Below are 10,953 nucleotides of genomic sequence, written 5' to 3'. Positions count from 1 at the left end.
CCGCCGTCCGAGCGCCGAGCACCGGGCACGGAGCAGCGCCCGCCGGGGATGGGAGCCGCGGCGGGGCCGCGCAGGGGCCGGGGCGGCGGGCGCAGCCCCCCGGGGGGTCCGTAGCCGCGGGCCATGCCGGAGCGGCCGCGCAGCGAGCGGGGCGCGGCCGCCGCGGGGTCCCGGGGGCAGCGGCTCTCCGGGCCGGGCCGGGCCATGCCCGGCGGCGCGGCCCCATGGAGCCATGGCGCATAGGGCGCCGAGCGGGCGGGCCCCGGCCCCGGCTCCGGCTCCGTCCCGGCGGCTGGCGCGGAGGGTCCTGGTGCTGTTCACGCTGTCGCTGTCCTGCTCCTACCTCTGCTACAGCCTCCTCTGCTGCTGCGGCGGCCCCGCCGCGCCCCGCGCCCGCTGCGCGCCCCTCCGCAGCGCCGCCGCCAAGAAACTTCTGCAGAAGTCGCGGCCTTGCGGGCGGGCCCCCCCCGCCGAGCCCCCCGCGCCCGCCCGCCGCCCGCGGGACCCCCCCGGCAGCCCCCCGGGGCCGGCCCGCCCCGGAGCCAAGCGCCTGCCGCAGGCCATCGTGGTGGGCGTCAAGAAGGGCGGCACCCGCGCCGTGCTGGAGTTCATCCGCGTGCACCCCGACGTGCGCGCCCTGGGCACCGAGCCCCACTTCTTCGACCGGAACTACGACCGCGGGCTGGAGTGGTACAGGTGAGGGCAGCGCCGCGGGCTGCTCCCCGCCGGGCACTCCCGGCCCTCTCCCCTCCGGCCGGCGGCGGTCTCGGGTTCCCGGCACCCGCGGCCTCGTCCCGCCCGGGGCGCCGGTCGCTTTGTGGCTCTCGGGGAGGCTTCCCTCGTCCTTCTCCACGGCCCGCCCCGGCGGGGCGTGTTCCCCCCCGGCAGGGCACCACGGCCGCCGAAGCACAGCCCAGGGCTGCGGCTGCAGCCGGCCGAGCCCCAGCCCTGCCTGGACGGGCTCCGGTCCCGGGACGGTTACAGGTTTGCCGTCTCGCCTGAGGGTACTGCTGCCTGTGTGATGGGGCCTCCAAAACGGGTGTGAACGGCTGGAGAGAGGGATGGTGCCGCTGTCGTCTTGCAGCCCTGCTGCCAGCGGGTTTGATCTCTGGCTCCGAGGGAGATAGTCCCTGTCATTCTTCATCTTGTCTCCTTGAACTCAGCAAAGTGCGGCTCTATCCCAAATCTGCGATAGTTAGCAGAGAACAACAACTGCATTTCTCCAGCAGGAGATGGTGGGGTTTTAATGTCGGTAAAGGCTGTAGTGAGGAGCTCAGGGGTGCTCTCGGAGGGACGGTGAGCACTCAGTGTGAGCAGGTCACAGCGCCCATGAGCTCATCCCCTGCCCACAGACCCGCACATGGTGCTGCAGGCAGCTCTGCCTGTTCCCCACTGTGTCAGCCCCAGTGTACCCCTGGTTTGCTGTGACAGTGGGGAGCACCGCGGGAGCTCTGGGGTAGGGCTGTGGTGCTTCTGCTGGGCTTCAGCCTCAGGAAGCAGAGGAGGGTTTGCTGTGGCCCCAGGTGCCTGCGAGCTCACAGCAGGGCACAGGGTGCCTGGCACGGTGTGTGTGCTGGAGCATCACGGCAGCTGCTGGGAGGCAGCACATGGGGCCATGCACAGACCTCACATCCCCTCTATCGCAGTGGAGATGTCCCTGTCCCAGGGCAGGGCAGTGCTCATCAGCCGCTGAGCAGGTCGGGAGGCTCCGTGACACGCTGCTCGTTCCCGTTTCTGCTGGGGCCCTGGGTTGCCTCCTCGCTGGGCAGACTTGAGTCCTGCCTGTGGCGTGAGGATGCTGGTTCCTGACCATCAGCTGGTCAGAGCTGCTCAGAGCAGCCCACTGGGCCCTGGGCTGGTGCTTTCAGCCCTTGTGGTGGGTCCATGCCCAGAAGGGTTGTCTGCAGCCCCAGCCACATGTGCTGCCTGGTGTTGTACTTGGGTCCCTGCAGCCAGGAACGTTCAGCTCCTGTAGCAGTGGTACCAGTGATGGGGAGCGCCAGGGATGAGCTCACTGAAGCTGTTTCCCTCTCCTAAGGCTGTCCTGCAGGATGCCCAGTTCCTCCTCCCCTTTGGAAGGTAGCTGCAGCAGTGTCCTTCGCCTGTTCTTCCCCCCTTGCCAGGTCTCTGTCATTCGCTCACCCATACTACAGCACCTAAAAGCAAAGAGTTGGGAGCAGCCCTGCAATACACCATGTAAGGACAGGAGCAGCAGTGCTTTGTCTAAGAGCGTCCAGAGGAGCAGGATGGGTGATGGAGCACCCAGCGGCACCCAGCATGGTGCTGGTCTGGGGGTAGGAGCCACGTCCCCTCCACACACACTTGAGCAGCTGAACCTCCTCTCTGAGTCATGGTTCAGCCAAGGACCCTCTATGTGAAGGGACTCATCCGTGACCGGGAGGGACACAGCGTGTGGCAGTGGTGGGAGCAAGACGGGAGCAGGACCAGTGATCAGGAGCTGCCTGGGCCTCCCTTCGTGTCCGGATCGATGGAGAGATCGCATCGAAGCAGCAGAGCCTCCGAATTAGTTCAGCTGAAACAATTAAATGACACTTCCCTGGTTTATTACCTTCTTTTTTTTTTTCTAGCCTCACAAATGTGCCAGGACTTGAGCACAGAGGCTGCTAATGGAGAAAACGTGGAATTGATTTTCCTCCTTGCAAGTGGAGCAATTAGATGTGGAGCAGGTCTGACCCGCAGCGTGATGAGCTCCTGTCGCTCTGCCAAGACACCGGGGAGCAGGAGGGCAGGGTCCTGCCGCCAGCCGTGTCCTGGGAAGGGCACAGCGATGCCGTGGCTCTGAGGGCTCTCCCCGGGCAAGGGGCTGCTCCTGGCACGGATGGGGGCTGTCCCCCGCTGCCAGCTGGGAGAGGCGATGCTCCCGTGCTTGGGGAGCACGGTGATGGGGTCTTTGCGGGTAGCCTGGAGCACAGACCCCTTGGAAAGGCGATGGCAAAGGCTTTCCCTGTCATGAGCAGAGACTTCACCTGCAGGAGCCTCTGGCTGCCGTGGTGCTGAGTACCTGGTCTGGCTCCATCCTTCCCATTGCGTACCTCAGTGGTGTGCTGCGTGGGGGGACCAAGTAGGGCTTCAGTGCAGCTGAGAGCAGCGTGAGAGCTGAGCCCCTCTGATGCTCTGAACACATCAGTTCCTGTCTTTCCACATTTTCCCGTGCCCTGGAGTTGCTCTGGTGCAGAGGTGGTGGAACCAGCAGGAGGGACATCTCCTGATCCGCTGTCCTTGTGGCTCCAAACGTCGTGCTCGCTCCAGCTGCTGTTCCCCTGGTGCCTCCTGCCTTCGCTCCTGCTGTCACGCAGAGCAGCCTCTGCTCCCCCTGCGCTGGGCAGAGCTGGACCCCTCGGCTTCCCCATGGGACCCCCAGGAGCTGCCTCGTTCGCGGGCCTCGGACCCACAACACCCGGGTGCATCTCCAGTTCCCATCAGTCTCTCTAATCCACCTCATTAGCTACAGATACACTACAGGAAAGATATTTTTAGCAAGATCTGTTTTAAGACAACTGAAACCGAACAGCCAGCTGCTGGGGATATCGATTCATTACCAATCCTGGACTGGATGCTCAATATTGAGCTTTTTTCCTGCTGCAGGTAGCGTGCACCAATAACCTTCAATATTTCCAGAACACAGGGAAGACAGTGCTGCTTAATTTGCAGTTAACTTTGAGCGGGGACTCTGATTGCAGCGCCTCGGGGTGCAGTTTTCCTCACCAGGATTCCCGAGTCATGCTGTTCCATGCTGTTTTCATGGAGAGGGGCTTTTCCTATTGGGTCCAAGGGCACCCGTGCTGCTGGAGCTCTTCCCTGCGCTGCTTTGGGTTTGGTGCTCCTGGGGCTGCGGCAGCACATGGAGCGGTGCTGTCCTCCGGGTGCTGGGCACTGCGGGAGCATCCCTGCATCCCACTGCCTGCGGGAGGGAGAAGAGGGAGCTGCAAACCGGGCTCCCGCACTCTGCCTCGCTAATTGCTCTCTGCTAATGGCCAGGTTGGCTCACACACAAACAGGAGCCCATTAGGCTTTGCCCAGCGACGCGGGCTGCTTTGTGGGCTTGACTGACAGCACGTTTTGCTGAAGTTAATTAGTAAGAAGAGAGGAAGGCAGCAAGCTTCAAGGATGCTTTGAAATTTCCTTGACTTCAGAGAGTGGCCCGGCTCTGCGCAAGGGGACTGAAACCTCTGGCAGGGAGGTTGTGTGAGAGCTGCCCTGCGGGCACCGTGTGCCCTGCTGTGCCCTGCCTTCCTCCGGGTGGGCTGGTGCTGCCGAGACCCTCGCTCAGGCCCTCGCCAAGGACCTGGGGGAAGTGCAGGGACATCAATCCACACAGGGCGCCAAGCCTGCAGTATTAATGGTGTGTTCTTGCTCTGTCTTCCGTGACCTTGTTTGTAAGTGCTGCAGTTTGTTCCAGCCTTCGCTTCGGTAGCTCAGAATCCAGCTACCGGCATGGCAGTGGGCACGGATGCTTCGGAAGCTGAGGAGCAAAGGGTGCCGGCCCCTGGTGACACTGGGTGTCCATTGCAGGGCCAGGCGCTGTCTGCAGTATCTGGTGTGAGCTCTGCGGTGGCTGGGGCCTTTATCCTGGCGCTGCCCTTGGGATTTGTCGGATCCTCAGTCGGTGCTGGATGGTTATTTAGGAAGACGGGAGTTACACGTTGGCTCGTGTGTGCGAAGGGTGGTGGCAAAGTGCCCTTTGGAAAAGATTTTGTTGACTTAAAGGACACTGCAAATCTCCAGAGCATTTAAATGATTAAAACTGAATCAGCCACAAAGTTAATTACTCTGTTCAAACTGCTTTTATGCATCGAAATGTCCCTCATTAGCTGCCGGGGAGGGCTGGTGTGAATTCTTTGAACACAAACATTTATTAAAGGCAGATGATCCATCATTAAATCCGAGGCTGCTTGAGCACAGGGCGGTGGCCACGGGGACACGGGGCTGGGCCGTTCCCCTGCTGTGGATGTGGGGGGACCTGTGGGTGTGTGGGCACACAGCAGGTCCATCCTCTGAGCATTGCCAGGCCCCAGGGCCAGCACGTTCCCGGTGCTGCGGCAGCAGTGCAGGGGGTCCCTGCCTGCCCCGTTCCGTCACTGCCAGCACCGCTGTGAGCCCTGAGCTGGGTGTCCCCGTGTCCTGCGCACCCGCTGCAATGTCACTGAGCTGGGGAGAGCTTTTATCTTCCTCACACCTCAGTTGCTCGTGTGCTTGACCCAGTTTTGCTTAAACCTCCCAGTAGCTTTGGTTGGGCTTTCATCTGCTGCTGCTGTCGTCTGCAGCCGTGCGGAGCCCAGCAGTGCTGGGCTGTCAGGAGAGAGCCGGTGGTGGCTGCCAGCAGTGTGCACCCGTGGCACAGCACAGCCCAGCATGGCGCAGCCTGGCACAGCAGAGCCCAGCATGGCACAGCCTGGCACAGCACAGCCCAGCATGGCACAGCCTGGCACGGCACAGCCCAGCATGGCACAGCCTGGCATAGCACAGCCCGGCATGGCACAGCCTGGCACGGCACAGCCTGGCATGCACAGCCCCTTCGCATTGGGCAGGGTGCTTTGGGGCAGGTGCTGAGTCCTGTGCAGCTGCCGGGCTCCCTGCATCATTGCCAGTGGGATCCAGCCTGTCCCTCCCGCTGCTCCTGTTGGCAGTGTGCTGGGGCACGGGACAGGCTGTGAGGTGAGGACCTGTCCTTGGGTCAGGGCAGAGTGGTCCCACGGGACCATCCCAGTGCCAGTCTGCACTCTTGGAAGCGTTTCTGTGCTCGTCCCCAGCACGTTCAGCTGTAGCTGGAGGTGCACTTGCAGCAAACCCTTCTCCTAGCCCCCTGTGAGCTTTGCAGGAGGACTTTGTCTCCCAGGCTGCCAGGGTCGCTCTCCCTGCCTGCGCACAGGCAGCATCCCTGCCTGCAGCCGCCGAGCCTGCGGCACCAGCTGGAAGCAGGAAAGCGCAGGAGCCTCGTCAGGAGAGGCAGCGCTCGGGAATTTTTGCCAAATGGAACAGTTTGGGCTTGTGCTGATGAGTGGATGGAGGCCAGGGCTACGTGTGCGTCAGTCACTGCCTCTCAGGAGAGCCCAGGATGCGCCTGCCACGGCCCCGTGCATTCGCTCTGCAAGTGGGATGGAGGGGCCGGTCTGTAACGGGATTATGGGATGAGCGCTCTCCCCGCACACGCTTATCTGCAATATCTCAATCATCCGATGAGGTTTTGTACCAGTTCCTCCCCGGGAGAGTGTTGCACGCGTGTTCGACATCAAAGCAGAGCAGCCAGCGAGGGAGCGCATGTTTCTTTAATGTGGGAGTGTTGTAGGGGCCGCGGGGTGCCCAAAGGCAGATTATCAGCAAGTTAATAATTCAGGTGTGGGAAAAGTGCTGGGGAAAAGTTAACTCCTTCAGGGCCAGGCGCTGCCTTTGCATCGGCACAGGCAGGCTGGGCTCCCTGCTGCTGCTGCCGCCCAGCCATGGGGCTGCCCAGGGACATGCCATGGGGCACAGCGAGGCCATCATCTCCTGGGGCCGTGCTGGCGTCTGGATGTATCCCACATGTTCCCACTCTGTAACGTGGGTGAGCACAATCTCTGAATCTGCGGGCTGGGAGGGAGCGCTAATGCCCATATCAAATGGCACTAAAGGGCTTTAAGAATTGAGTAACTTTAATGACAATAATCTCTAATTCAAGGGGAATTAATGCTGTCTCAACAGGCAGGGTATGCGCTGAGCTGGGGATCTGGCTGGTGCGGGGCTGCCCTGGTACACCCAGTGGATGCTGCTGTGCCGGACCCCCGGCCCCAAAGGGGTTGTGGGGGCACCATGGCACACGCGTGCCTGCAGCCCCCAGTGCCGGGCGGCGCTCGGGCGAGCTGAGATGCCCCTGGTCATTAAATGCCCTCCCCGGAGGGTTTGCTGTCCCAGGCAGTCCGAGAGAGCGGGCTCAAGGCAGGGACAGGCTGCTCCGTGCTCCAGCCCACGGCACTGCTGCAGGGCCAGAGTGGAGTTTGCTCCATCAGCCCTGATGGTTCCTGAACAGAACAGCCCTGGTGTTCACTCAGCACCAGCGGTTTTACTCTCCTCCGTTCCTGCTGCATCACAGGTTCCCATCCTCAGAACACATGCGGATGGTGGGCACACTGGGGCGGGTGGGGATAACCTCGGTGTTTCTCTGGCCTGACCGTGATGGAGAGAGGCCTGGCAGCGCTGGTGTGACACCAGTGTGGGCAGCACAGGCACGGCGGAACCGGGACGGGTCCCCAAAGCAGCAGGACTGGCCCCTGCCTGAGCTTTGGCCATGCGGCACCACAAACCAGCTACCAAGGGCCTTCACACCTGAGCACACGAGCCTTGGGCTTAAAACTATGTGACATGCTATTTGTATGCAAATAACTCTGCGAATGCAGAAGTCCAAAATATCATTTTAAAGTCAAGTGTAATTAAGTTTGCAATGCATTTCCCCACTCCTGCAGCCCTGGGGATCTTGCTGTTAACGTGAAGATGAATGCCTGGATGACACTTCTCCCCCTTGCACGGTTTCACTGGTGATTTATTTATCTATTCGGGTTGTGTTTTGTTGCCTCAGCAGCCTCTGTTGTTCAGGATCAGCAAACATTGGGAGTCCATTTAAAAAGAAACAAACTCTTGTCTCATTTCAGTAATTTACTGTGCGGAGATTTTGTGTTTTTCATAATGGATTGGAACCCGTAATTTCGTTTTTGGAATACATGGACCTAATAGCTCACGTAATGAAAGTCTAACAAGCCTGAAGATGAGCCATTAATGAAACAGCAGTTTTATGGCTGTAATAGCGAATCACTTACAAAGCTGTCCCACGCTGATGTATGGTGAAACTTGTTTGTGAGGCGCAGATGCAGCTGTGGTGCCTGCCGCTAAATTAGCATTTCCTGTTGGTCATTAAACAATGGGAATCGTCATCTGGATTTATGGGGTTGGAAGCGGAGCGGAGGGAAAGGCCAGTTAAGCCGCGTCCGTGCTCAGGTACCTCCGTAAACCAGCCCCGTTAATTCCCGGTCACTGATCAGGTTGTTCTCTTGCAACGGAGGAAACCGGTCAAGGGGGTGTGTGCTGGCGGCCCCCAGCACAGGCAGCCCTGTCACGGGTCATGTGGGGACTGTGCCAGCACCCAGGGCCTGAGTCCAGCCTCTGCCATCGTCCCCAGCAGCCTGGCACGCGCCTCTGGGCACGTCCCTTCAGCCTCTCTCATGGGTCTCTTCCAGCCGCTGCTCTGGTTCCCCTGGACCAGCCTCTTCTTGCCCCCACGGGGACCCCCCGCCCTTGGTGCGTGCTGCTGCCCCCCACACTGCCTCAGGTCTTTGTCATGGTCCCCTTGTCACACAGGATGTTGTGAGCTGCTGTCGTACCTCCTGGTTAGGTCTTTCGTTGGGTTTCTCTGTACAGAGCAAGCCCCAAAGCTGGTGGCTGTGGAGAGTGTTTTAGGGACCCTGGAGGTGTCTGGTCCCAGCCACTGGGCTGATGGAGCGCTCGGAACGCCCGTGCTGCAGCGAGGCAGTGTGGCCATGGCGGCTGCGTGGGGTTATCCCAGGAATAAACCAGTGCCCTGCTCGCTCCAGCTGAATCGCTGCAGACAGAGCTGCTGACGTGGGCTTCCCCTGCCGGAGCACCACTGGCCTCATCGTGGCTGCCAGCATTCCCTGCCCGCTCCAGCCGGGAGACCTGTGGCACCGTCAGTCTGGCTGCAGTGGATTTGATAGTTTAGTAATACAAGAGCAATTTATAAATCTTTCCATCCCATTAGTTTTTATTTGATTTGGATGTTTGCATGTCAAAGCAGATGATTTAATTAGTGCTAGGCTGGGCTGCAGAGATGCTGCCTTCTCCCCGGGTCTGGTGCCCCCTCCCTGCCCTTGCAGCCTGGCTCCCCACGCCACAGATAGGCAGGACCTGCTGATGGGACAGAGCAGTCCCGGGGTCCCCCCAGCCTGGCCTTGCCTTTGCCCTCAGTCCTGCCTGGCTCTGGCTTCGCCCCGGAGCCAAGCTTCTCCACTTGCTGCTGTGCAGGGCTGCGGGTGCCCATGTCCTCTGCATGGAGTCTCCTGCAGCTGGGATGGATACAGGATGGGCAGGGGCCTCCTGCAGTGCTGCAGGAGGAGCTGTGCCTGCTTTGTCCTGCCTTGTCCTGCGGGAGGGGACTCCCCACTGGCCCCACACTGTGGACATCACCTCTCAGTGCCCAGCTCCTTCCTCATCATCACCTTGTGCTTCGCTTGCAGGAGCCTGATGCCGCGAACGCTCGACAGCCAGATCACGGTGGAGAAGACCCCCAGCTACTTTGTCACCAAGGAGGCCCCCAGGCGCATCTTCAACATGTCCCGGGACACGAAGCTGATCGTGGTGGTGCGGAACCCGGTCACCCGCGCCATCTCGGACTACACGCAGACGCTCTCCAAGAAGCCGGACATCCCCACCTTCGAGGGGCTGTCCTTCCGCAACCGCAGCCTGGGGCTGGTGGACACCTCCTGGAACGCCATTCGCATCGGGATGTACGCCGTGCACCTCGAGAGCTGGCTCCAGTACTTCCCCCTCTCCCAGATCCACTTTGTCAGCGGGGAGAAGCTGATCACGGACCCGGCGGGGGAGATGGGCAAAGTCCAGGACTTCCTGGGCATCAAACGGGTTATCACAGACAAGCACTTCTACTTCAACAAGACGAAAGGCTTTCCTTGCCTGAAGAAGTCGGAGAGCAGCGGCTTGCCTCGCTGCCTGGGCAAGTCCAAAGGCAGGACTCACGTGCAGATAGACCCCGAGGTGATCGAGCAGCTTCGGGACTTTTATAGACCTTATAATATCAAGTTCTATGAAACAGTCGGGCAGGACTTCAGGTGGGAATAAGTGTCCGGGAGCAGAGCCGCGGTGACGTGGGGCTGCAGTCTCCCATGAGGGGGGGCTGGAGCCAGGACCCCCTCACCAGCCCACCCTGCCCAGAGGCCATGAGCAGAGGCAGGAGAGGGGCTTCCCTAGCCCTGGGGAGGCCGGGGTGCTCCAGAGCAAGTGGAGATGGGGGAAAACACAGAGTCCTGCAGCAGCCGCTGAGGGATGGTGCCCAGCAGGCACTGCCCATCCCAGCAGGTCAGCAGTGCCAGGGCTGGCTCCATGCGGTCCTATTTGTTTTTACTGCCATGTGGTCCCCGGGGTAATGGTGATGGTCCTGTCCTGCAGCCTATCCGTGGGCTGCTGCAAACAGCATCCCTCCTCCATGTCCTAAAGCAAACGGGTGCTCCTGGACACCCCTGCCTGCCCCGTGGGGCCACATCCCGCCGTGGTGCTGGGACGGGCAGAGCTCCAGCCGCTCCACTTCGCCTTTCGTCACGTAAGTGCAGTGTGTAACCATGAGGACAGTGAGATGTATCTGCTTGGAAAAGAAGTTTATCAGAGATGTTGTACCGATATTTTGTCCTGTGAATAAAGCACAGAATCCTGCTGTTACGGGTACTTCAGCAGCACCGGTGTCCTTGTTCAGCATGTGACCCCTTCCTGTGAATAAAGCAGCTACCACCGGTCCGGAGCATGGGCTTTTCTTAGGCAAGGCACGTGCCCATGGGTCAGGCGAGGTGGTGGGCACAGAGCTCAGCACGGTGAGGAGGGCACAGCCCTTCGCAGCGGTGACAGCACCGCTCAGGAGTGCCTCAGGACCCAGGTCAGTGCCAGCTCCTGCCAGGCCTGGGGGCTGGGGGCTGCGTTAGACACAAGCAGCAGTAATTTATGGCTGGGAGGTGTCCATGCCCACGGCAGGGGTTGGAACTGGATGATCTTAAGGTCCTTTCAAACCCAACCACTCTGGGATTGTATCGCTGGGCCTCGTGGGCTGTTCTACAGGAGCCCATGCATACAATGAAGTGCCAAGGGCCGCCCGCTTCGGTAGCTGGCCCCGTTGCATTAGTCACTGTTGTCCTTTGATTTACATCCCCGGGCACCGCAGCCGGCCCT

General features: G+C 60.6%; 1 protein-coding gene across 1 annotated transcript; it reads left to right on the top strand.

Moving 5' to 3' along the window:
* Positions 1-232: 232 nt before the first annotated feature.
* HS3ST2 (heparan sulfate-glucosamine 3-sulfotransferase 2) lies at positions 233-10,458 on the top strand. The gene is made up of 2 exons (XM_065686634.1): positions 233-696; positions 9,240-10,458. Exons 1-2 carry the CDS (start codon positions 233-235, stop codon positions 9,856-9,858), a joined length of 1,083 nt encoding a protein of 360 aa, XP_065542706.1. The 3' UTR covers positions 9,859-10,458.
* The last annotated feature ends 495 nt before the right edge of the window (positions 10,459-10,953 follow it).

Source organism: Lathamus discolor, chromosome 6 (genome assembly GCF_037157495.1).
Source record: "Lathamus discolor isolate bLatDis1 chromosome 6, bLatDis1.hap1, whole genome shotgun sequence".
Taxonomy (NCBI): Eukaryota; Metazoa; Chordata; class Aves; order Psittaciformes; family Psittacidae; genus Lathamus; species Lathamus discolor.
Note: the sequence above shows the minus strand (reverse complement) of the source record. Positions and strands in the feature narration are given on the sequence as shown.

Coding starts and splice junctions, on each gene's coding strand:
- HS3ST2 (XM_065686634.1), top strand. CDS start 233: ATGGCGCATAGGGCGCCGAGCGGGCGGGCCCCGGCCCCGGCTCCGGCT. Junction 697..9,239: donor CGCGGGCTGGAGTGGTACAG/GTGAGGGCAGCG, acceptor CTTCGCTTGCAG/GAGCCTGATGCCGCGAACGC.